At 39.8% G+C, this 26106-nt stretch overlaps 1 protein-coding gene across 4 annotated transcripts in view; it reads left to right on the top strand.

Moving 5' to 3' along the window:
• The first annotated feature begins 7238 nt into the window (after positions 1–7238).
• The window catches only part of LOC145788649 (transcription initiation factor TFIID subunit 4b-like), a 52963-nt gene continuing 34095 nt past the window's right edge, over positions 7239–26106 (top strand). For 2 of the 4 annotated variants that reach the window (XR_014332438.1, XM_082873967.1), the window contains exons 1-7: positions 7319–7639; positions 7844–7949; positions 16800–17326; positions 17434–17529; positions 17608–18558; positions 25692–25822; positions 25949–26036. Coding sequence is in view for 3 of the 4 variants with exons in the window: in XM_082873967.1 (XP_082730093.1) it covers positions 7601–7639; positions 7844–7949; positions 16800–17326; positions 17434–17529; positions 17608–18558; positions 25692–25822; positions 25949–26036 (1938 nt within the window). In the remaining variant the exon portion in view is untranslated. Of the gene's footprint in view, positions 7640–7843; positions 7950–16799; positions 17327–17433; positions 17530–17607; positions 18559–25691; positions 25823–25948; positions 26037–26106 lie in introns of all 4 variants that reach the window. The other 2 variants (XM_082873965.1, XM_082873966.1) reach the window with 2 other exon arrangements.

Genomic DNA, 26106 nt, shown 5'->3' on the forward strand with positions numbered 1-26106 from the left:
TTACCAAATGGCCTCAGGATGAGATGCAAGGCCCTTTTCCTTCTTATATCACAAGGCATGCGATCAACTATGCATTCAATAAAAAGTTGTTAGCTTGAGAGACACATATGCGGGGAAAGGTTACTTATCCAATTGAGATTAGAAAAAGCTTTTATGACTATTTAGGATTTATGTAACTCCATGTATAAAAATTATATAACAAAAATAAGCTTTTAATAAGCTTATATAACAAAAATTATACAACTTGAAAGGGTAATTTGTAAACCAAATTGGGTCGATCTACTTAGAAGTGTCTTCCTGATTTGGACTGTGTTGTGAGTCGAGCAACGTCTTGCAAATAACATTGCTTTGAGCCAATCAATGGCTAGGTCGATGAAAGATGTTGACCGAGCTAGCAGAGGCCCATGTCCTTAGATTTGACTATATCTTATAGGCAGTCAACATCTTGATTGAGCTATGTGGAAGGCGGTTAAATGATGGTGAGAATGAAGCTTTAACCGAGATGGGGGAGAAGGATGCGCAACGCTAGGGAGTTGGTGTGCCGAGCTATGAGAGCACAATGCAGCACGGTGCATGGTCGTCTGGCGAACGGAATCAAGATAGCTCGGCTGACTGGTAGAGAGCCGAGCAAAGAGTTGTGCTATCTCGCTTGGCTTGCAATAAGGGGGGGTGTCAAATGATAAACATTATCTTTTGGAATTATGATTCTTAGAAAGACTCTACAAAGGAGAATTAGAGTCCTACTAAGATTGTGCCATGCAGAATCTACAAAAGCTCAAGTTAAACCCTAATATCAGGTATTGCAATTCTAACCCCCGAATTTACAAAGCTTTTACTTTCTTAGTCTACTTGCTAACTTAGGCATTAGAGGGGTTTTTGGCACATACCCGCCAGTTAGCTCACATTTGTGATTTCAAGTGTTACGATGACGTTTGGAGGAACGCAACCTTGATCAACATAATTATACAAGTGAAGATTATTTCATGCTCGTACAATTGTCGTCGTCTGTGGGAAGTGTTCAGAGAACTGACCTTTTGATCAAGCTTTCCTTCAGTAAGTTTGAATGGCACACAATAAAGATCTGCCACAATCTGTCATTGACGACTAGACGCCTGAAATGAACAGGAGGTGTAAGGATTTGCCTTTTGCTCCCCCTATGCCATACTTGGACCCTCAACAACGGAACCCGCACAAGGGCACGCGAGAAAAGCAGGGTTTGAGCCCTCGCTACTCTCGAAGCCTAATTAGATAAAGGAGATAAACAAATACCCAAGTTCTGAAGGATCGCATAAGGAAGTAGGACAAGTTGATAAGGAGGATAGCAGTAGACATGGAAGCTCTAAAATGCCAGGTGAAAGGCAAGTGCGTGGCTAGGGTTGAGATTTGTGAGGGATGAACGTGATGTCATCGTTCTAGAGATCAGGATGGTTATGCCAAGCCCACACATTTTAGGAGCAGAAGCCTCAGGACAGGTGGCACCTAGTCAAGGACTTCCAAAACTTGTTACTCTAGGTCTGAGAGGTCGAGGTCTAAAAGGTCATACACAAAAAAGAGTAGCTATCGACCTTCACACTCTCATCAAACATCTTCGCGATACACCAAGTTGCCCAAATCAAAAAAATTGAGAACTGTTTTAGAAGAAAGGGCACGAAGGAAAGAAGTTTCCTAGGCGCAGGACCCTTAAACGGTATCTGCTCTATAGCGATTGGTTCTTAGGAAGCATAGAAGCTTCGAGATTACAATGCTAATGCTGCGCCTTGCTTATGAGCCAACAAGCAGAATGTTGTTATAGAGTTTGTCGTTTGTCTCAATGATTGAGAATGAACCTCTACCTTCAGGTTTTGACCAACCTAAACTAAGTTCACAATCTATGATAGAAAGTCAGATCCTTACATGCTCCTTAGCCACTTTCGACAAATGATGGCTATACACAGATGAAATGATGCCTTGATGTGCATCCTGTTTCTGTCAAGCATTGGAGATTTAGGGTTAACCTAGTTTAAAAGGTTACCAGAGGGTAGCATTGCCTCCTAGGCGTAGCATGAAGAGGTGTTTGTCACCAGGTTTAAGACAAACGCCAAGACGCTTGTAGAGGTTGATCAATTGCTGGCCATTGACATGGACAAGAAGTAGACATTGAAATCCTACAACAATAGGTATAAGGAAACATTTAATCAAATTAGCGAATGCCCCACCAACCTAGCTATTGCCCAATATAAGCGTGGCTTGCCGGTTGGGCACAGATTGAGGGATGCCATGACCATGACGCTACCTCTTACCATGGAAGCCTTGATGGAGATGGTGCATCAACACATCAAGGTGGAAGAGGATGGTGCCTGCTCTAAGGCAAGATCCAGCACAATAGCAATGTTGGACAAAAAATCCACAGCTAAAATAAACATGGTTGGTAAAAAGGGAAAACTGAGCTACAACAATCGTGGCAGCTTGCCAAATGATGAAGAAACCAAAGCAAGGAAGTGGAAGGTTCACACTGCCATCACGATAGTTATTAAGAGGCCCATCTATTGAATTTTCAACAAGATACGCGATAAACCCTTTGTTTGGCGGCCTTCCAAATTAGGGAAAGCACAAAGGGGCTATGACAACAAATATTGGTGCACTTTCCATAACAAAGTTAGGCACCGAACTGAAGATTGCATGCCACTGAAGCAACATTTGGAGAAATTGGTGAAAGTAAGCCACTTGGACCGATACATTGAGGGGGGAGCCAATCCCCCAAGACTGTAATGTGCCAGACGGAATGCCAGTAGACAGTCCATCACAAGGCATGATTAATGTGATACATGGGATCATTGAACCTAAGCGAGTCTGCGAGCTCAGAAGAATGATAAAAAAGGCAAAGCACATGAGGGAGGTGTTAAGTGTTCAGCTGACTATGAAGAAAGGGAAGACAGAAGCAAATAATGGCATCCCTTTCTCCGACCGTGACCTAGCAAGGTTGTAGAACCCCCGTAATGACGCGCTAGTGGTTACTTTGCGCGCGTCAAGAATTTTGACATCAGAAAGATCTTGATTGATCAACCGAGTTCATGCAAAATAATGTACTATGAAACTTTCAAACAATTGAAGTTGGATGACAAGGACTTGGCACCATCCATATTGCCCTTTGTGGGCTTTAATTCAATGCCTGAATGGTCGATTGGTAAGAATTCTGCCGGTCAAAGCAAGCTTGATGGTCAAACAAGTAGAGTTCTGGGTTTTGAAAGTCGCATCCACTCATAGCATCATTCATTAGAGAGCATGGTTGCATGCTATGCAAGTCGTAGTGTTAACTTACCATCAAGTAATGTGGTTCCCAAACGAAGCTGGAGTGATTGAAGAGGTCTTGAGACACCAAATCATGTCCAAGTTCGTGATCATGAATGACAGCCACGTTGCCAAAGGATTTGTGTAGATAGTGGAAGAACTGAAGAACAATGAGATACTCGGAACGTCAACAAAATAGCCGAACAGAAGGCCGTAGAGGATCTGGCGAAAGTAAGGATTAAAGAGAACAACCCAGAGAAGTTTTTCTTGCTCAACTCATCTTTGTCCAGCATTGAAAGAAGGAGATCATAGATTTTTTGATCTCCAATCTCGAAGTGTTTGCCTGGACGCCATACGAAATGCCCGGTATTGATCCAAACTTCATCTGTTATTAACTCAATGTCAACCCTATCGCCAGACCGGTTAGACAAGACAAAGAACTCGCAGATCAGCTCCATAACATGCCGAGGTAGTGGCTAAGGAAGTGCAGAACTTGCTGGAAGTAAGGGCAATCTAAGAAGTCTACTATCCAAAGTGGATTTTGAACACTGTGGATGTACCAAAGAAGAATGAAAAATGGCACGTTTGCGTGGACTACAAAACAGTCAACAAAGCATGCCCAAATGATAGCTTTCCTTTGCCAAGGATTGATCAGCTAATGGACCTAAATGCTGGTCATAATCGACTTACCTTTCTAGATGCATATCGCGGATATCATCAGATCGCTGTGTATGAACTGGACCAGGAGATCACGTACTTCAGAACTCTAAGAGGGTTGTACTGTTACAAGGTCATGCCTTTTGGCCTAAAGAATGCAGAGGCAACATTTCAACGTATGGTCACCAAAATGTTTGCGCCATTATTGGGTAGAATGATGTATGCTTACATTGACGACATGGTGATCAAGTGCAAGGATGAGTTAGATTATCTTAATGATCTGGTAGAGATGTTTCGAATTCTGAAGGCACGCGAGTTGTGACTAAATGCGTCTAAGTGTGTGTTTGGCGTGGGATCAGGTAAATTTTTAGGCTTCTTGGTGACCAACTGTGGAATAGAAGCAATTCCTTCCCAAATTAAGGCCATTCAAAAACTTGAAAGGCTAAACACTATCAAGAAATTGCAGCACTTAACAGGGTTAGCCATCGTGCTGAATAGATTCATCAGTCAGTCATCAGACCGATGCCGGCCTTTCTTCCAGGCGCTTAAGGTGAAATTTGAATGGGACGAAGAATGTGATCGAGCTTTGAAAAGCTTGAAGGACTACTTGTCTTCTCTAGCACTTTTCACAACTCCAGTGCTTGGAGAAAAGCTCTACTTGTACCTTGCAATTTCCCAGCACACCGTCAGCTCGGTGTTGGTGTGTAGAAGAAATACAACACTTGCCTATCTTTTATGTGAGCAAGACAATGCTGGGCGTTGAAATGAGATACTTTCCATTAGAGAAGCTTGCCTTGGCTCTAATGATGGTATCTAGGAAGCTGCCGCACTACTTCTACGTGCACATAGTGGTAGTATTGGCCGCATTTCCTTTGAAGGCCCTATTTGAAAGGGCAGACTTTTCTGGGAGGATACTAAAGTGGGCAGTGGTGTTAGGACAGTTCGATATCAAGTTCCAACCTAGAACAACAATAAAGGCCCAAGTATTAACACACTCTGTGGTGGAGTTCTCCCCAGGAAGTTACTTTGTTTGCTCGGTTGAACTGACTATGGAACCTGAACGAAGAGGGAAAAGTGCTATGGGAATAGCGCAACCCTGCACCACCTAGCAACAAGTTGCATTACCACCTTAAGCGGATGAACTGCACAATGCGCTATTGAACCTAGCAGTGGTTGCACTGCCCACTGAGGTCAACGACACATTGCCAGGAGGTGATGAGGTAAGCCACGCAATGACAAACGTGATTTGCAATGACGTGTTTGAAAGGAAAATGATAGAACAATTGAACAAAGAGATTGACAAACCAATAATGGACAAAGACTTGGAGGATATAGTCGAAATACCAGATACTAGGACATCTTCAGAGCCATCTACTTGTTGGAAGTTATTCGGGGGAGAGATGTGGAAGCTTTTTGTGGATAAAGCTTCTAGCAGACATGGAGCTGGACTGGGAATAGTCCTTATCTTGCCAGATGGCCTGACTATTAAGCAGGTGATCAGACTTGGGTTTCCAGTGTCCAATAATGAAGCGAAGTACGAAGCATTCTTGGCCAATCTGAAATCTACCTTTCGGATGAAGGCTATTAAGCTAATGGTGTACAGCGACTCTCAATTGGTAGTTAACCAAATATCTAGCGAATATGAGACAAAGGATGATAAAATGGCCAAGTATCAAGAGCTGGTCAAAACATAAATTAAAAAGTTTGAAGTCGTTATGATAGAACTGATCGGCCGAGATGAAAATAACAAAGTGGATGAGTTGGCCGGCTTCGCATCAATGTCCGACACTTCCATTCCAAACCCTTTGTTGATTAAGTTCCTACCAAGGCCAAGTATTGAAGAACCTGAAGAGGAAGAAGTATTGTGCGTCGAGCTAGGACCTTCTTGGATGGACCTAATCATTATTTTCTTAAAGGGCAACATCTTGCTAGAAGACAAGAATGAGGCGAAAAAAATTCGAGTAAAGTCATAGCAGTTTTGGTTATCCCCATCTTTAGCATTGCATAAAAAAACATTCATAGGGCCATACTTGAAATGTGTGCACCCTAGCAAGGTTGAGGCCTACTTGTTTGAAATTCACGAAGGAATATGTGGAAGTCACCAATGGGGGAGATCTTTGGCCTACCGAGCTATCTCGCAAGGATATTGGTGGCTGTATATGTAAGCAGAAGCAGAGAAGTATGTCAGGAAGTGTGAAAAGTGCCAGAAGTTTGCGCACCAAATCCAATAACCAGCAAAAGAACTCTTTCATTTAACCAACCATTATCCTTTTGCGATGTGGGGTGTAGATATACTGGAACCACTCCTAGTCGCACCGGGCAATAGGAAGTTCTTCATTGCGACGGCTGACTACTTAACAAAGTGGATTGAAGCAGAGGCACTTGCTTCCATCAAAGAAAAAAACGTCAAGAAATTTGCCTGGCAGAACATTATCACTTGGTTTGGAATTCCAAGGCCTTGATATCAGGCAGCGTCACACAATTTGATGGAAGGATATTCAGAGGCTTCTATGAAGAGCACAAGATAAAGTTCTACGACTCCACCCCGGCTTACCCACAAGCCAATGGTCAAGTTGAAGAGTCAAACAAAGTGATCCTGGATAGAAAAGGTGAAAGGAAAGTGGATTCTATGGGCCTACCGAACTACCCCAAGGCGATTAACCGGGGAAACGCTTTTGCTTCGGCCTGCAGTATGGAAGCTATCATCCCTTTGGAAGTTGGCCTTCCCACTATTAAAAGCGAAAAATTTAACCCAGATCTGAATGAAGAACCTTGGAACTCGACCTTGCAAAAGAACGATGAGAGAGAGCTCTGATTCACATTGCATCATATCAACAAGAGCTATTCAGAAAGTACAACAAGGCAGTGCACCTAATACAATTCAAGGTAGGAGATTAGGTTCTACTCAAAGCCATAGGAAACACTTTCATACCCTGTGATGAAAAATTAGGACCAAATTGAAAAAGACCATACAAAGTGGTGGGGCTAACAAGAAAGAGAGCCTACCAGTTGGAAGATACAGATGACCGAACTATTCCAAGACCATGTAATTGGAAGATATAATTTTTTTTTTCTAACTTTTTGCTCAGCATTAATAAACTAAGTAGACAGTTTTCTTTTCACACTTTTCCATGTAGTTTTCTGTACTTGTATTACTTCAGTCTGAACTTTGTAAAAATCTGATCTGATTAAATATAATACACGATAACCCCTTGATCGGAACACATTGTTTACAAAGATATAATACTTGATAAATTCTATATATTACACGATTCAAATTATCAAAACAAAATATAAAAATAAGCCTACAAGGTGGACTAGACGGTCCAGTCTTGATCTTTAACCGGAGACAAGCTGGACCGTTCGCAAAAAAGACCCATAGGAGCCAAAGCGTAAACCGCTCATATCTCATGGGATCAGACATCACGGGCAAAAAAGGAAAGAACATAATAAGATCGTTGGGGATTTCAGTCTGTCCTTGGCTAAGTTATCACTGTTTTCCTCAGTTTCACAATTCCAATTCCCAATTCCAATTCCAATTCGTCGTCAAAGAGGTACCAGATTTGTCTTGGTAGCAGAAAGATTCACCTCGCAGTCGCAACCGATCAATTGCCCATAGCATATACAAAACACGGACACCATTCTCAATCACCAGCCTGCGAAATCAGAGATTGTGATGGACCCTTCCATTATGAAGCTCCTCGAAGAGGACGAGGTTCCCTCTCTCTCTCTCTCTCTCTCTATATATATATATATATATGTATCTATGCACATCCACCACAGCATCCACACCCGCAGAACAGAAACACAAATACGTTAGAGATTGTTTGGATTTGTAGAATGGGGGTCTGTACAATCTGGGAAGTTAATAAAGGCTGAATCTTTTTATTATTTATCTGATGATGATATATGTTTGTAGGACGAAACAATGCATTCAGGGGCGGACGTGGAGGCGTTCACAGCTGCTCTGAACAGAGACATAGAGGGCGATACGTCCACATCTCAACCCTCTGATTCCGACAGTGGTATGTACCTCTCTACAACCCCTTTCTTCTGGCTTTTCTATATTTCTTGAAAATGAAAGCATAAATAGCCCCTCTATTAGCTAATAAACAACATGTAATTCAAGTATGGAAGAAGATAATGGGTTTCCCTTATTTGTATTATTTTGCTTCTATTTCCGATATTATAGAAAGTTACAAAATCAAACCAAACTAAGCTTTGTATCCCACTCAAGTGGGATAGGCTAATTAGTTAAATTAAAAAATTATTTTTTCTTAAGTGCCACATCCATGTTGGTTTAGGTTTTCTCCCCCTAACATTTTTATTTACAGTGATCATATTACTCTTTCTTACCATTGTATTTATAAGTTTTCCTTGTACATGACCAAACCATGTTCTATTTTTTCTCAATTTATCCCTAAATGGTGTGACCCCTCCGGTCGTTTCAAGGACATTTTCATTTCTAATTTTATCTTTCATAATCTTGTCACACATTCATCTAAGCGTTCTTATCTTAGCTGCACTCATTTTATGATCATGTTATTTCTTAGTTTCCAAGCATTTTGTTCCATACAACATTGCTGTTCTTATAACTGTTGTATAAATTTTTCTTTGTATTTTATTGGTATCCATCAATCCGGTAATATGTCTGATGCACTCCTCCACTTGAGCTACCTACTCTATTTATGTGGATTACATTATCTCCATCATCACTAGCCTTTTTAATAATTGAACCTAGGTAACAAGAATGTTCACCATTTGTTATTTTCTGGTTTTCAGTCTTCACTTCTCTATTATTTCTACTGTTATTGTCACAAAAATTACATTTCATAGGTTTCAATTTTATTTTTATTAATTTTAATATTTTTTAGGCAAGTGCTTCTTCTCTAACACTAAATTAGAAATTTGGAGAAAAGCACTTGAGTAAAAAAATGCTTAAAATTAATTGAAATAAAACTGAATATATAGAATGTAATTTTGTAACTATAAAAGCAAAAATAATAGAGAAGTGAAGATTGGAATCTAGAAGAATACAAATAGTGAACATTCTTGTTACCTAGGTTCGATTGTATTAATAAATATGGTGAGGTTGGAGATCATGTAATCCATAGAATTAAAGTAGGTAAAGATTTACCGTTAATTTCTTCCTTAGTTTCATCCATTAGAATATTATCATCTGCAAACAACATACGCCAGGAGATATCATCTTGAATGTGCTAATTAATTTATGATTAAGGAAAAATAGTTAGGGACCTGAAGGGACCCTTGATGCAACCTTACAATGATTTAAAATTCAATAGTTTCTTCTACAACCTATAGATGATCTAATTGTAGTTACAACTATCATACATATCTTTTATCACATTAATATAATCTTCTGTCATGCCTGTTTTCTTTGACACACCAACTATATTATATCTCTAGGCACCTTATCATAAGTTTTTTTTTTGGTCCTTTTCTATTACGGTTAATTTCACTTTCTACCACTGAATTATTGCCAAATTATCTACTTAGTCCCTGAACTATTGATTAAGTCTAGTAAGTCCCTAAAGTATATAAATCAAAGGCTACTTAGTTCTTAAATTAAACTATCAATTGAATCTGTTAAGTCCTTAAAAAGATTTTACTTCAAAACTATTTGGTTTTTGAAAAGATTACAAAAATAAAATATAAGCCAATAAGTATTATAAATTGGTAGAAGACCCTACCTAATTAACATTTTATTCCAAAAATATCTTAAATTTTTATTATGTTTATGTCTTTCAAGTACAATTAACTTAAAAGGTTCTTTAGGTAAGTTTCCTTTATAAGGATTAAAAATCTTATTTTTTATAATTTCTTGGAAGTGGCCCAATGCCGGTCGATGCGTCGGAGCTTGTAACGTAATGGGCCAATGCTGGGTCGGAGCAAGGGGTTGGGCTGATTGGTGGGACAAATTGGTAACTTAAAAGGTTCTTTAGGTAAGTTTCCTTTATAAGGATTAAAAATCTTATCTTTTATAATTTCTTGGAAGTGGCCCAATGCCGGTCGATGCGTCGGAGCTTGTAACGTAATGGGCCAATGCTGGGTCGGAGCAAGGGGCTGGGCTGATTGGTGGGACAAATTGGTAGGCCTGTTGGGGTTGGAGTTGGTGTGGATCGTGTTGTGAGGCTCTCAACTGGGCCACCTGTTATAGGGTTTGGGTTGGGCTGTAAGGGGCAGGGTCAGAATGGTTGTCATAGAAAGTTGGGTTTTCAAAATGGGCTTGGACACAGGCTTGTTTCGCGGGGGGTGTAGGGATGGGGCTATAATCTGGGTCCAAATTCATCTCTACACCAGGTTTCCGGATCACTCCAAAGGCCGTTGGGCTAGTGAGGTTACGCGCAGCGTGGGCGTGCTCAGAGTGTGTCTGGAGGGCATTGCAAGGCTGGTTTTCTGATACCGGCAAGGTTTCCAACACAAGAGGTAGTGCTACAGGCTCCGAGTGTGTTCAATCTGGGGTTCGTGATGTCAATCGATGTGGTGGCTGATGGTCATTGAGTAGTGGGCTCTCATATGGCTGTGGTGGTGGCTACGACGCAAAGGGCTGAGGAGCAATGGGTTAAGCTGGGTCAAGTGTTTGATATGGTGGATGATGGGTGTTAGTTGGCCATCAGGTAGGTGTTTTCAAGTGGCAAATGTGGCACCATTGCCGGAGCCTATGTTGACACCTTCGGTTGGTCAGGGCTTCAAGGAGGTGTCCGGTCCAGCGGGTGGTTGGGAATTGGCGATGGTGGTGGTGCCTAATCGTTGGGAGGATCTGGCAGATGATGGTGCTGATGGGTTGACTAATGATGGAGAAGGGGGGTCAATTTTTAGGGTTGGGGAGGCTAATGGCAGGAAAGATGTGGATTAGTTGTTGGCTAGACCAATTGTAGTGATCAAGGGTCAGGATGAGACGGGAGTGGAGACGGGTTTCCAGGGTAGGGATGTGCCCGTCTGCAGAAGAGGTGTCAGAATGGGTGTTAGGTCGGATTAATGAGGTGAGTCGTGTTTTGGGGGTGCCCTTTGAGGGACATGAGGAGGAAGTGGAAGCGTTTTAGTTGTTTTCAATGATTGTGGCGTCATGGCGTAGTAAGGTGCTGGTTAGAGAGGGTGTGGTGGAGGTGACAAAGTGGAGGAAGGGGGATTGAGAGCTTCGTGATCTTGAGTGCTCAATTAATTATGAGCGTATCCCAGGGGAGTTGGGAGGTTTTTCGGTTTCTTGTGTGTTTCGGTGTGTGGAGGATGGTTTTCGGTGGTTCTTTACTGGGGTTTATGGCCCATGTTTGAGTTTTGTGCGTGTTACGTTTTGGAAAGAGTTGGAATGTGTCACTTTGAGGTGGGGGTTACCATGGAGTGTGGGGGGTGATTTTAAAGTTGTTCGGTTCTAGGTGAAGAAGGCAAGTTGCCATATATTTGTTAGTTCGATGAGGTAGTTTTCTAGATTTGTTGATGAGGGTCAGCTGATTGACTTGCCACTACAAGGGGGTTGTTATTCTTGGTTTGGAGGACAAGATATGTCTCGTTTAGATCGTTTCTTGGTGATTGGGGATTGGGAGGAGCATTTTTCTATTGTCCTCCAAATTAAGTTGTCTTATCCGGTTTCGAATTATTGGCCCATTTTGCTTGATAGTGGGGGAGTTCGTTGTGGTCTGTCGCCTTTCCCGTTTGAAAACATGTGGTTGAAATTTGAAGGTTTCTTGGGTATGGTTTGGGTTAGTGGAATGGTTATGTGGTGTCTGGTTCTCGTAGTTGCAGGCTATGTTACATGGACTTGGATACGGGTGTCCGGTGCGGGTATGTATCTTGATATCATACTCATCAAACTATATATTTAAGGGTATGTGGGCTCTGCAAAAAAATGTCTTATTTTTATATTTTTAATCATGTGAGATAAAATAGTACTATATATAACTTAATAGTGTCAAAAAGACATTTATAATTATTATATGACAATATGTATATATAATAATAGTGTTATATGCAATTATATAAGAAGTATTTATTGAAAAGTATCCGACACATATCCCATACTCTTGTCTTGAGTGTTGTGTGTCAGTTTGTGTAACATAAGATTGCAGGTTGGCTAGGAAGTTGAAGTTGCTTAAGAAGAATCTAAAGAAATGGAATAGGAAGGTATTTGGGTATGTAGAGGGTCAGAATGGGGCGAATTTGGTAGTGATTCAAGAGATAAATGAGCAGGAGAGTGTGGGGAGTTTGTCAACAACAACTATCTTTCTTAGGGACAAGGCAAAAGAGGAGTTTAGTTTTGTTGCTTAGATGGAAGAAATTAGTTTTCGTCAACAGTCATGGTGTTTGTGGTTGAAGGAAGGGGATCACAATATGAAGTTTTTCCATTGTATAGGTAATGCTTATAGGAGGGTCAATCAAATCGAGAAGATTTGTGTGGATGGTGTGGAGTTGGAATCTATGGGGGAGATCAGTGCTGGTATAACAGAGTTTTATAGGCATCTTGATGGAGGCAAGTGGCAGCAGCCTCTTAAGGTGTACAAGAGACGAGGAAGAGATGCCTCTAAGGCCCATGCTTTGATTTGGCATGCATTGGATGATGAGCACCTCATTTGGGACCGTGGCTAGTTATGTTTTAGGCTTATGAGTCATGTTTTATTATTATTATTTTAGTTTAGGGTATTTAGGTAATTTCATAATTTCTAGACATAGGTTATACGGGTTACCCATGGGTCGTCTTGTGGGTCAAGTTATTTGATTAGATTTTATTTATGTTTCTTATTTGGTTTTAAATTAGTTTTGGAAGTCTAAACTATTATAGTAATTTTTTTTTTGTTCTAATTGGTTTAGGAAGTCTCTTAGTTCTATATAAAGCCATGTAATGCTTTTAATTATTTAGACTTGATATTTCAGAGAATTTAGAGCTTTTAAATCTTCTTTATGGATTGTGTGATGCAATCAAACCCTAGGTATGATGCCTAAGGAGTTCTAGGAGTATTCCTAGACTTATCTTCTTCTTCTCCTTGTTTCCCTCTTTTATTTTCTGCACTTTAACCAGCCTAAACACTGTTCACGGGTACTTTCACTGCCCCAGAACAGCTCTTACAATGCTGTCCTGCATCACATCTTTTTCATGGGGGTAGGGAAGAGTGGCATCTAGGCCTTAAGGGTGTGGTTTTTGATAGAATTTCGGATGATGATGGGAGGGGTTGGAACGACCGTTTTGTGGGGAGGTGTTGGGGGCGTTGTGTGAGCTTAATAGGGATACAGGTTCGAGCTTAATGGGGATACAGGTTCGGGCTGATGGTTTCACTTTGGCTTTTTTCCCGCACTGTTGGCAGATGGTTAAGGGAGATGTGTTGGCCATGTTTGGGTAGTTCTTTGAGTGTGGGTGTTTTGAGAAGTGTCAATGTGGCGTTTATTGCTTTGATCCCTAAGAAAGGCGGGGCAAAGGATATTCATGATTTTTGGCCGATCAATTTGTTGGGGGGTGTGTACAAGCTTTTGGCTAAGGTTCTGGCAAGGAGATTTAAAGGCACCCTTAAGGAGGTTGTTTCAGAATCTCAAAATGTGTTTGTGGCAAGTCGTCAGATTTTAGATGCTGTGTTGGTGGCAAATGAATGTGTTGATTCTAGTATCCAAGAAGGTCGACTAGGGTTACGTGTAAGCTTGATATTGAGAAGGCTTACAATAATGTGGATTGGGAATTTTTGGTCTATGTGTTGGAGAAGATGGGTTATGGTGGTGGGCAATGGATTCGGTGGGTGCGGTTTTGTATTTTGATGGTTCAGATGTTGGTGTTGGTGAATGGGACCCTTGTGGGTTTTTTTCCAGACTGGTCGTGGGTTGCGCTGGGGTGACCCTTTGTCTCTTTTGCTTTTTATCTTGGTTATGGAGGCGTTAAGTCGTTTGTTGTCTGGAGTGGTGCAAGGGGGTTTGCTGGAAGGTTTCAAAGTGGGCATGGAGGCGGGTGAGCCGTTGGTTGTGTCTCACCTCTTGTATACTGATGATGTCCTTTTTGTTTTTTTTTTTGGCGTTGAGGTGGCGCAATTAGGTGCTCTTTGATATGTGTTTTTATGTTTTGAGGTGGTTTCAGGTTTGAGAGTAAATTTGATGGTGGGTGGTCTTTGATTGGCGGCGATTCTGGGGTGTAAGGTTTTTGTTTTGCCAATATCATATTTGGGTTTGCTTTTAGGGTTAGCTTATAAAGCAACGGTTGTGTGGGATGGGGTGGTGGAGCGGGTTTAGCGTCATTTGGCAGGTTGGACTCATCAATACTTGTCTAAAGGCGGGAAGTTGATGTTGATCAAGAGTACGTGAGGGAGTATTTCTATGTATTTTGTGTTAGAGCATGTCATTCCAGCATCAGATGTTTGACTTTTGGAGAAGTTGCAACTGAAGTTCCTTTGGGGTGGTTTGAGTGATGAATCTAAGTTCCATTTGGTAGGATGGAATGAGTTGTGTAGTTCGAAACATGGGGGTGGTTTGGGGTTAAGGAAGTTGGTGGTTTTCAACAGGGCTGTATTGGGGAAGTGGCTTTGGCGGTTTATAGGTGAAACGGAGCGTCTATGGCGTCGGATTGTGGTTGCAAAATATGAGGTTGGGTAGGGTGGTTGGGGTCTGTGAAAAGGTATTTGGCTAGGTGTGAGGGAGTTTTGGCGGTGGGTTAGTTTTCGGGTGGGAAAGGGTGTGCGGGTGTGGTTCTAGAAGGATAGGTGGTGTGGAGATCAGAGTTTGGTAGTTTGGTTTCTGATAAGGATGTTGTGGTATCATCATATCTATCTCCACTAAATGGGAGGGTGGTATGGGATGTCAGGTTCCAATGGGTTCTTTTTACTAAGGGTGCTAAAGGGATTTTCTGGCAGGGTTCTTTTTACTGGGCCCAGGTGGGCCTTGTGGATTGTTCATTCCCATGGAGGAGTGTGTGGTTTGTTGGTGCGCCAACTAAAGTGGCATTTTTTGTGTGGACAGGTGTGCGTGATAGGATTTTGACTTTGGACTATTTGATTCGTTGTCGTCAGATTTTGGTCAATTGGTGTTCTATGTGTTGCCAGGACGCAGAATTCGTCCTGCATTTGCTGTTTCATTGTCCTGTCGCTTTTTAGCTCTGGTGGTTGATTTTTCCAGTGTTTGGCTTGAATTGGGTGCAGCAGGGGAATGTGAGGGAGGTGTTGTGTAGTTGGAGGGGGTGTCTGGTGGGGAAGCGGCATCGGGGGAAGGCTTGGAATTAGGCTTCCCTGTGTTTTCTGTAGTTGGTTTGGTTGGAGCGTAATCGTTGGACTTTTCAAGGGGTTTGCGTGTCGGTGTCTTGTTTGAAGAATAAATTTTTAATGGTGTTGTCTAGTTGGGTGTTAGGGAGGGTTGAGCCAGATTTGTTTTCTTTTCTGGATTTTGTTGATTCTTTGTTTAGCTGATATGTAGTTTTGTTGGTTTCATTGTATTTGTTAGCATCATCTTGATGCTCTTTTTCTAATAAAGTTACTTCCATTTATCAATATATATATATATATATTTACATATTAAGCAATCTATTTTTTTAAAAAAGAAAATAATCTAGTTGACTCTTATTTGACCCACTTTTAAAAGTTATTAAAGATTCTCTCTTTTTAAACAGTTGTTGATTACTATAAAATCAAATGCTACCATGAAATCTAAGATTCACCCTAAGGCCTCATTTTGGTGACCAAAACCATATGCACCATGTATCCTCTTGTACGTCAGCTTATCTTTTCCTACATGACCATTGAAATCTCCACCTATAATTATATATTCGTCTGTAGATATTTTGGATATAAAAGTTAAGGATATAAATTAATGCAATGAAACAAATTTGACTGTAAGCGTCTACTTAGGCTGTGTGTGGTTCAGGGTAAGGATTTGGAAACGGAAATGGAAACGGAAAACGTATGTGAAATGTGGATGAAATATAGCTACATTTCACACACCTTTTCCCTTTCCCTTTCTCTTTCCAAATCCCTACCCAAATCTATGAACCAAACACAGCCTTAGTTTAATGTAATAAGAAACTGAATCATTGATCGGTTTGGGAGCTGAGTCGAGAATTATGAATTCTGATTTAGCATTTTCCACATTTCACATGCTAGGATAACTTTCCCCTACGGGTTCAGATGCCAAATTCCATGCGGAAGCCTGGCTAATTATTCGTGTAAACCAGCTTGTATATGGTATTTTACATTTATTAGGCACTATTTGGCATCCCCTACAAAGGTGCACTTTTTTATTTTATTTTATTTTATTTTTATCTTTTTATCTTTTTTGGGTCGCATCAGCTCTCTACTTTTTTCACATCTTTTTGTAAAAAGTTAAAAAGTATACTTATTTAACTTTGTGGTCTGGAAGGAAGAGGCCTGCCTTTTGTTGCTGTTGTAGTTGTCCAAGTGTGATAGCTTAGTGAGGACTATGCAAAAAGGCTGCAATGAGTTTTTGTTGTTGTTATAGTTGTCCAAGTGTGATAGCTTAGTGAGGACTAAGCAATAAGGCTGCAACAAGGACTAAGCGGTGAGTTTGATGATTCTGGGAACTATTTGGTTTGTAAAAGCTTGCTGTTTTTGTTTATATTATTTATTTATGATTAATTGCAGAGCATTGTAATGAGAATACATTTGTGAGTTTCTATTGAGTCATACTGAGTAGGGTACTGCAATATAAATGGCTCAATATTTTCCGTTCAATTGTTATTGTTTTTATAATATAGTGAGTCCATCAAGGATCACACTTTGAAGTTTCACTTTTGAAGACTTTGGAACTTAAAGCCTGTGACTAACTTGCATGCATTCTTAGGTATACTGTGGATTTGTAATTTCATGTCTTGGCTTTTCTATTGTTTTGTACACCATGGTTAGAAACTTCTTGATTAATCATGATATGCTGAACTTCAACAGTAGCTTTATCTCAAGGAAGCAATCACACTTCCAGTCAGTTATTTCCACAGTGGCAAACTTCCAGCCAAGATGAAAATGCCAATTTTCAAAATCGTCAAGATCTGAATGGATCCCAGCAGCAAGATCCACATTCATCCGAAATGGAGCTAAAGCAGCATGGTGTAGGTCCTGAGTGTCAGCAGCAACAAATTGACACCTCACAGGAATTGAAACAGCCGCAAGATGACCGTCAGCAACGGCAATTGGAACAAAATCCCTTCCATTTTTCTCAAACACTGGGTGTTCAGAGTTCTGAAAAGAATCCTGTCCATAACCTAGAGCCAGACAGAACACACAATCCAGAGAGTGAGTCTCATAACCCAAAGTTACAAAATATGAATAATCAACAGGCAATGACAACAGAACAGGCAACGAATCCAATGAACCGTGGAAAACAAGTTCCATTTGCCATGCTGCTTCCGGTCTTACAACCCCAACTTGATAAAGACAGAGCCATGCAACTTCATACTCTTTATTATAAATTAAAGGTGGGTCTATGACATGCATTTCTTTAACTGTTATGAATGTCTTGCATGGGATGATTTCTTTTGTATTACATCTCATCCTAATGGGTAAAATATTTTGCTATTTTCAGAAAAATGAAATATCCAAAGATGGATTTGTCCGGCACATGAGAGGTATTGTAGGGGACCAGATGCTCAAGATGGCAGTGTATAAATTGCAAGCCCAGGTAAATATAAACTGATTATCTAATTATATTGAGTCTCTTTTGGTTGGGGTTTAGTGCTGAAATCCAACTGGAAAACAGGCTGCTCGAAATTCACAGACTGGACCCAACCAATTCTCATTACAGTCTCAAGCATCTGCGCAACAACATCATCTGAAAATGCCACCTGTTGGTGCCCAACAGGGAATGGCTCCCCAGTCATTTGCACAACTTCACCGGAAGGGTGTCACCTCTCCTACAGACCCCTCTCATATTCCTTCTTCTGCAGCTCAACTGAAGACTGATTCAAGCAATGCAGCGACGGATAATAATGGTAAAAAATCCCAAGAGATGGAAAGCCATTTAGATTCACATGGTATGCCAGCAAGCCAAATGTCTTCATCCAGTTTGAGTAACATAAACCAGGAAAGGGAGCGGTCCACAATCCCCATACAAGGACTTAGCAAGCAGCAGCAACAACATTTGCACTTCTCACAATCATCTTTTCCCATTTATGGAAGTACAGGTGGTAATTATGGTCACCCATTTTCTGGAACAAATGTTAATTCTTCAGCAGCATCTCTCAAACAACAGCCCCATGATTCACAAATGAGGCAGGGTCCCGTTCATCAAAGTATTGGTGCAACTCAGTTAGGAACATCAACTCAGGTCATGAATGTGTTGAATGTGCCTAATTTTGAGAGGCAAAATCCTTTTAGTGAACCGAAGAGAGTGCAGGGTGGAACTCTAACCCATTTGACAAATAATTCAACTTTGCAACAGAATTCAGTTCAATGGCAATCATCAACCAGTAAAGAGCAGAAAAATTGTGCTCTATCATCAATGACTCACATTAAACAAGAGCCAGTTGATCAGGGGAATGAGCAACAGCACAAATCACAGTTGTCTTCTCCCCAGGGATTGTCTTCTTTCTCTCCTTTACAGGTTGAACGTGGGAATGCAATTACAGGAAATTTAGAAGATGAAACTCTTGAGGCGCAGCCCTCGAGGATGTCTATCACTGCCCAGCTGGGCCTGGACCCTAATATCTCGGTAACCTTGTTTTGATCATTTACACTTATCTGCTTGTTTTGTTGTTTGAGTTTCCGATGCATGAATTCAAAAAATCAGGATGAGCTGTAATAAATTCCCATCCACTTAAAATCACTCTGCCAGTGCAACAGTGAAGACAACATAGAAAATTTGAAGGAAAATTAACCATCCCCTTTTCTGTTTGTTGTAAAAATCTTCCATGACAAATAGGTTCATAGGTTTGGATACTCAACATAAAAATGTACTTTTTTTCCTGCAATATGGATATTTTTATAATGTCTGGTTGTCTATAGGTGCTAGTTGAAGCCAAAATCTGTTTAGTTTTTGTTAGCATTCATCCTGCAGTTGTGCTGTTAAATTTATAGATAGGAAAGAGAACTGTGCCATTAAACAGTCTTGTTTGGATTCTTTCTAATAATGGAGAGCTGAGGTGACTGGTTTATTTACAGGGCTGGCTTGAGGTAATTTGAGGCTTAAAGCAACAATTTTAAATGAGGCTTTTTTTACATTTATTTATTATTTCATCATTATTATTTTTTCTATTTAAGATTTATTTTTCACTTTTTTTTTTTATATATCATGGAACCTGGAAGTGGCCTAGAATGAGAAACAGAGTAACCTAGGAGATCATGGAAAATACTCCTAAAACTCTGCAGGCAGTAACAACAAGACCTGATAATGTAATTTGGATCTGCTTTTCTAATGGGGTCTATTCTCCAAAATGAGTTTGGGAGGCTGTGAGCTCGTGAGCAAAGTTGTTTACTTTTGTGGTTTAATCAAAATGTTCCAAGTGGGCATTCATTAAATGGCTGTCTTGCCTAAGTAAATTGACTAATCACCTATTCTTTGAGTGCCAGTTCTCTGCTCAAATCTGGAGAAACATTCTGAAGCAGAGTGATATATATATATATATAGAAGGCCTGTTTCTTGTAACTTAAATAAGCTGCTTATGGCTTCTTTTTTATTTTTTATTTGGGGATTCTGTACTAAACTCTTTGTTGTAACTTTTGTTTATAGCTTATTCCGTAAAAATAACATACATAAGTTGAAAAAACTGATTGTCATGTGCTTTTAAATTCTATTTATAGATTATCAATTTTCAGCTTAGAATAGGTATTGACAAAATGATTTAAGAGAGCCTTAATGATGCAGAGCATAAGAAACTCAAAGAAGGCTAAATTTAGAGAAGTGATGATACTTGGACATTGGCATAATTTCATAGAGAAACTGATAGAAATCTTCTATAATTATGTTTCTAGTATTATTAGAGTCTTATTTTATTATTATTTTTTATGGTTTTTAGGATTTTTAGGTATTTTGGTAATTTTATATTTGTTGACATGGGTTATATGGGTCGCTCATGGATCGTCTTGTGGATCAAGTTATTTAATTGAATTTTATTTGTGTTTCTTATTTGGTCTTAAATTAGTTTTGAAAGTCTAAGATATTATAGTAGTTTCTTTTTTTATTGTAGTTGGTTTAGGAAGTCTCTGAAGTCTATATAAAGCCATGTAATGCCTCTAATTCAATAGAGTTGATATTTTACAAAAAGTTGAGAGCTTTAAAGTTTCTTTAGGGTTTGTGTGATGCAACTAGACCCTAGGTGTGATGTCTAAAGGGATTCTAGGAGTGATTCCTAGATTTTTCTTCTTCGTTGATAAGCCAACTCAACCCACTTTTTGTATGTTGTTATTGTTTGTTTGTTTTTTTTTTTTTTTTTAATTTTAAAGCATTTTGTTTTCCTATTAATGAAAATATTTATTTTTCTGTTAGAAAAAGGGACTTTCTTTCTAGTTTACTTTATTTTTTTATTTTTTTGGTGACAAAGATAGTGTTAGTGCTGGAAATTTGTGTTAATGCATATAATATGATAGTGGTGTTGGTGGTAGATAGTGGCATGTATAGAATATGATAGTGGTGTTGGTGGTAGATAGTGGCATGTATAGAATATGATAGTGGTGTTGGTGGTAGATAGTGGCATGTATATAATATGATAGTGGTAGATAGTGGTAATATATAATATGTAAGTGGCATATAATGGGTTATAATGATGTTTGTAATATCTCCTATATAAGGAGTGTCATTTGGTCTTGTAAAATAAGAAGTTTTGAATATAACAGAAATATATTCCTTCTTCCTCATATTTTCGGAGTTCTTCTTCCTCATATTTTCTAAGTTGGTATCAGAGCAACAAAAAACGCAGCAGCCCTAAAACCGTCATAGCCATGTCGGAAGTCACGTCCGAAACCACTTCAACGCCTGCCGCTGCCATTTCGGTGAAAACGTCCAACTCTCACTCTGTCCAAATCACCACCATCCGCCTAAATGGTGATAATTTTCTCCGCTGGTCACAATCTGTCCGGATGTATATCCGTGGGCAAGGAAAGATCGGTTACATCACTAGTGACAAGAAGGCTCCTGCTGTTAATGATCCGCTGTTCGACAGTTGGGACGCTGAAAACTCCATGGTTATGACATGGTTGGTCAATTCTATGGAGGAGGATATAAGCTCTAATTACATGTGCTATCCTACTGCACAAGAATTGTGGGATAATGTTAGTCAGATGTATTCTGACCTAGGAAATCAATCTCAAGTTTTCGAATTAACTTTGAAGTTGGGAGAGATTCGTCAAGAAGATGATTCCGTCACCAAATATTTCAATTCGTTGAAAAGGTTGTGGCAGGATCTTGACATCTTCAACACATACGAATGGAAATCGGTTGACGACTGCAACCACCACAAGAAAACTGTGGAAGACAGCCGTATTTACAAGTTTCTTGCCGGCCTCAACATTGAGTTCGATGAAGTGCGAGGAAGAATTATTGGCAGACCTCCTCTCCCATCCATTGGCGAAGTATTTGCCGAAGTCAGAAGGGAAGAGAGCCGAAGGAGCGTCATGCTTAAGAAAAAGGGTACTGGTGAATCAATTGAAATTTCTGCTTTAATTAGCGATGCTGCGGCCAACAAGGCTGCAAATTACCAGCGCAGGTTTGATGATAAGCTACGGGTCTGGTGTGATTTTTGCAACAAGCCTCGCCATACACGCGAAACGTGTTGGAAGATCCATGGCAAACCTGTCAACTGGAAAAGCAGCAAACAAGGAGAGAAGAATCGTGGCTTTCCTACCGCTAATGAAGCCGATTCAGGTCCCTTCAACAAAGAGCAGATTGATCAACTCTTAAAGCTGATAAAATCCAACTCCTCATCCGGTACTCCTAGTGTTTTGTTGGCACAAACAGGTAGAAATCCTAAAGCCTTCTCTTGCCTAAACTTCTCTCCGTGGATCATAGATTCCGGTGCCTCCGATCACATGACTAGTTTTTTCCATTTATTTAGTACCTATTTCCCTTGTTCTGGTCATGACAAAATCAGAATAGCCGATGGTAGTTTTTCACCTATTGCAGGAAAATGATTTATTAAACTAACTGAGAAAATTAATCTCAATGCTGTTCTTCACGTCCCCAACTTAGCCTGTAACCTTTTGTCTGTCAGTAAACTATCTAAGGATTCTAATTGTCGTGTTACATTTTTTGAATCCCATTGTGAATTTCAGGACCAGAACTCGGGGATGATGATTGGGCGTGCTAGGATGCTTGAAGGTCTTTACTACTTTGATGAAGTACCTGTTAGTAATAAAAAAGCTCAGAGCTTTAATAGTACTAGTTCAATCTCTGTTCGAGAAAAAATAATGCTATGGCACTATAGGCTAGGACATCCTAGTTTTCTTTATCTGAAACATTTATTTCCAAAATTATTTAAATGGATTGATTGTTCTTCTTTTCATTGTGAAAGTTGCATTTTTGCAAAATTTCATCGCTCTACTTATTTGCCAAAACCTTACCAGACTTCCAAACCTTTTTATTTGATTCATAGTGATGTTTGGGGCCCTTCTAAAATCACTACTCTTTCTGGTAAAAGATGGTTTGTTACATTTATTGATGACCATACCCGCTTATGTTGGATTTATTTGATGAATAAAAAATCTGACGTGAAAAATTTATTCACAAATTTTTACAATATGATTGAAAACCAATTTCAAATCAAAATTGGTATTTTACATTCTGATAATGGAACAGAATATTTCAATGAGCAGTTGGGTGAGTTTTTAGAAAAAAAGGGGATTTTTCATCAATCTACATGTCGGGATACCCCTCAACAAAATGGCATTGCAGAACGAAAAAATAAACATCTACTTGAAGTTGCACGTGCTATAATGTTTTACATGCATGTTCCTAAATATTTATGGGGTGAAGCAATTTTAACAGCCTCTTATTTGATAAACAGGATGCCTACAAAGGTGTTAACATACAAAACACCTTTCGATTGTCTCAAAGCTTTTTTTCCTGACACGAGGTTGTTTTCTGATTTACCCGCCAAAGTTTTTGGATGTACTGCCTATGTTCATGTTCCTAGTCAATTTCGTTCAAAACTTGACCCCCGTGCTATAAAATGTGTTTTTTTGGGTTATTCCTCAAACAAAAAGGGGTATAAGTGTTTCGATCCTCAAACCAAGAAATTTCATGTGAGTATGGATGTGTCATTTGTGGAAACAAAATCCTATTTCCCCAACACTTCTCTTCAGGGGGAGACAAGTGGAGTAGAAGACCGTTTTTGGGATATTTCTATCCCGCTCCCCAATGTCATTTATCCTACACAAAAACCACATCTGTCTGATAATGATCACTTAGGAGAACCAAGTTCTATGGTGCCTAGTCAAGAAGATTCTTGTTTAGGGGGAGAAGTACTACAAAATGATCTAAATCCTGAGCTTCAGGTTTATACTAGGAAGCGATTTCATCTGAAGAATAATGACCTGAATGTCCATCCTAATGACCCGAATGTCCACCCGAGTTCTGGCATCGAAATTTTAGGTAATCCTATTCCTTCTATTTCCGACCTTGATGTTCCTATAGCAATTAGGAAAGGTGTCCGAAATTGCATTAAACATCCTATTGCAAATTACCTCTCCTATCAAAGACTGTCTAAAAACCATAGAGCTTTCACATCTAGGATTTCACACTTGTTTGTTCCAAGAAATATACAGGAAGCATTGGATGATCCGAATTGGAAATTAGCAGTCATGGAGGAGATGAATGCTTTAAGGAGAAGTGGTACTTGGGAGATAGTTGATCTACCCAAAGGCAAGAAAACAGTTGGGTGTAAATGGGTGTTTACGATAAAATGTAACGCAGATGGAAGCGTTGAGAGATACAAGGCGAGACTGGTGGCTAAAGGCTTCACTCAAACTTATGGGATCGACTATCAGGAGACGTTTGCTCCTGTTGCTAAAATAAATTCCATCAGAGTACTGTTATCTCTTGCAGTAAATTCAGATTGGCCTCTACATCAACTTGACATTAAGAATGCATTTCTCAATGGTGATCTTGAAGAGGAGGTGTTCATGAGCCTACCGCCGGGATTTGAGCAGACTTGGAAGCGACAGAGTATGCAGATTGAACAAGTCATTATACGGACTCAAACAATCACCAAGAGCGTGGTTTGAACGCTTTGGGAAGGCAGTTATCAGTTGTGGCTTCTCGCAGAGTCAAGCAGATCACACAATATTTTATAAACATTCAAAAAATAGTAAAATTGCAATTTTGATTGTTTATGTTGATGACATCATTTTAACTGGTAATGATGAAGCAGAGTTAGCAGCCCTCAAAGAGAAACTCGCAAAAGAATTTCACATTAAGGATCTGGGAGCTCTCAAGTATTTCCTCGGAATGGAATTTGCAAGATCCAAGGAAGGTATATTCGTTAATCAGAGAAAATATGTTCTTGATCTCCTTGGAGAAACAGGTATGCTTGGTTGTAAGATGGTGGAGACTCCGATCGAGCCTAACTTGAAGTTACAAGCTGCTAAGGCTGAAGAAGTCAAAGAGAGGGAACAATATCAGCGACTTGTCGGGAAATTGATTTACTTGCCTCATACGCGGCCTGATATTGCCTTTGCAGTCAGCATGGTAAGTCAGTTCATGCACTCACCAGGGGCAGAGCACTTTGAGGCCGTTTATAAGATCTTAAGATATTTGAAAGGAACTCCAGGGAGAGGCTTACTGTTCAAGAAACATGGACATCTTCAAGTTGAAGTATACACAGATGCAGACTGGGCAGGAAGTGTTACAGACAGGAGATCAACATCCGGATACTGCTCCTTTGTAGGTGGGAACCTAGTTACATGGCGGAGTAAAAAACAAAATGTGGTAGCTAGAAGTAGTGCAGAAGCAGAGTTCAGAGCTGTTGCCCATGGAATCTGTGAAGTAATGTGGATTAAAAGAATTCTTGAAGAATTAAAGCTTTCTCACCCGACACCTATGAAGGTCTATTGTGACAACAAAGCAGCTATATCTATAGCTCATAATCCAGTTCTACATGATCGCACAAAACATATAGAAGTGGATAAACATTTCATCAAGGAGAAAATCAATGCTGGCATAATCTGTATGACCTACCTTCCAACAGGTGAACAATTAGCTGATGTGCTAACGAAGGGACTACACAAGAAGCAATTTGATAAGCTGACTAGCAAGCTGGCTATGGAAGATATCTTCAAACCAGCTTGAGGGGGAGTGCTGGAAATTTGTGTTAATGCATATAATATGATAGTGGTGTTGGTGGTAGATAGTGGCATGTATAGAATATGATAGTGGTGTTGGTGGTAGATAGTGGCATGTATAGAATATGATAGTGGTGTTGGTGGTAGATAGTGGCATGTATATAATATGATAGTGGTAGATAGTGGTAATATATAATTTGTAAGTGGCATATAATGGGTTATAATGATGTTTGTAATATCTCCTATATAAGGAGTGTCATTTGGTCTTGTAAAATAAGAAGTTTTGAATATAACAGAAATATATTCCTTCTTCCTCATATTTTCGGAGTTCTTCTTCCTCATATTTTCTAAGTGTTAGTGTGTTAATAGTTAAGATTACAATGCAAGCCAATGTCTCTCCATACGTTGACACCTAAGTGCCCTCTCCATGACCACTTGGGCTACAACCTGGGTCTACTTTGTGGTTTACTCTGCTGTCAAATTCTTGTTTTGAAGTAATCACTAGTGACTTCTTTTATCATATCTTCGCTTACTGCTATTGATTGGCATACTTTTGCCTTCATGTTTTATCAGTTACGTTCTCAGATCTCATCTGCAACGCCTCCAGTTGGACCTGGAAATAATGTGAAGACACCCCCGAAAAAGCCTTCTATTGGACAAAAGAAACCACTTGAATCACTTGGTTCTTCGCCACCCCTACCAAGGTAATATAACTCTTTGCCTAACACAACTGGAGGATAATTTTGATTGGTCGGTGTAATTTTGTTTCATACTTCTCATTATCAACCATTTTTTCCCCTGTATTCACACATTTATGGGATTTTTGACAGTAAGAAGCAAAAACTATCTGGGGCCTTCTTGGATCAAAGCATTGAACAACTCAATGATGTAACTGCTGTCAGTGGAGTCAATCTTAGGGTAAGTTATTTTGCTACCAACTTCATATGTAGTTAAAAGTATCTGCTAAATGTACAATGCACTGGCTTTA

Source organism: Camellia sinensis, chromosome 6, assembly GCF_055761805.1.
Source record: "Camellia sinensis isolate YWXY chromosome 6, ASM5576180v1, whole genome shotgun sequence".
Taxonomy (NCBI): Eukaryota; Viridiplantae; Streptophyta; class Magnoliopsida; order Ericales; family Theaceae; genus Camellia; species Camellia sinensis.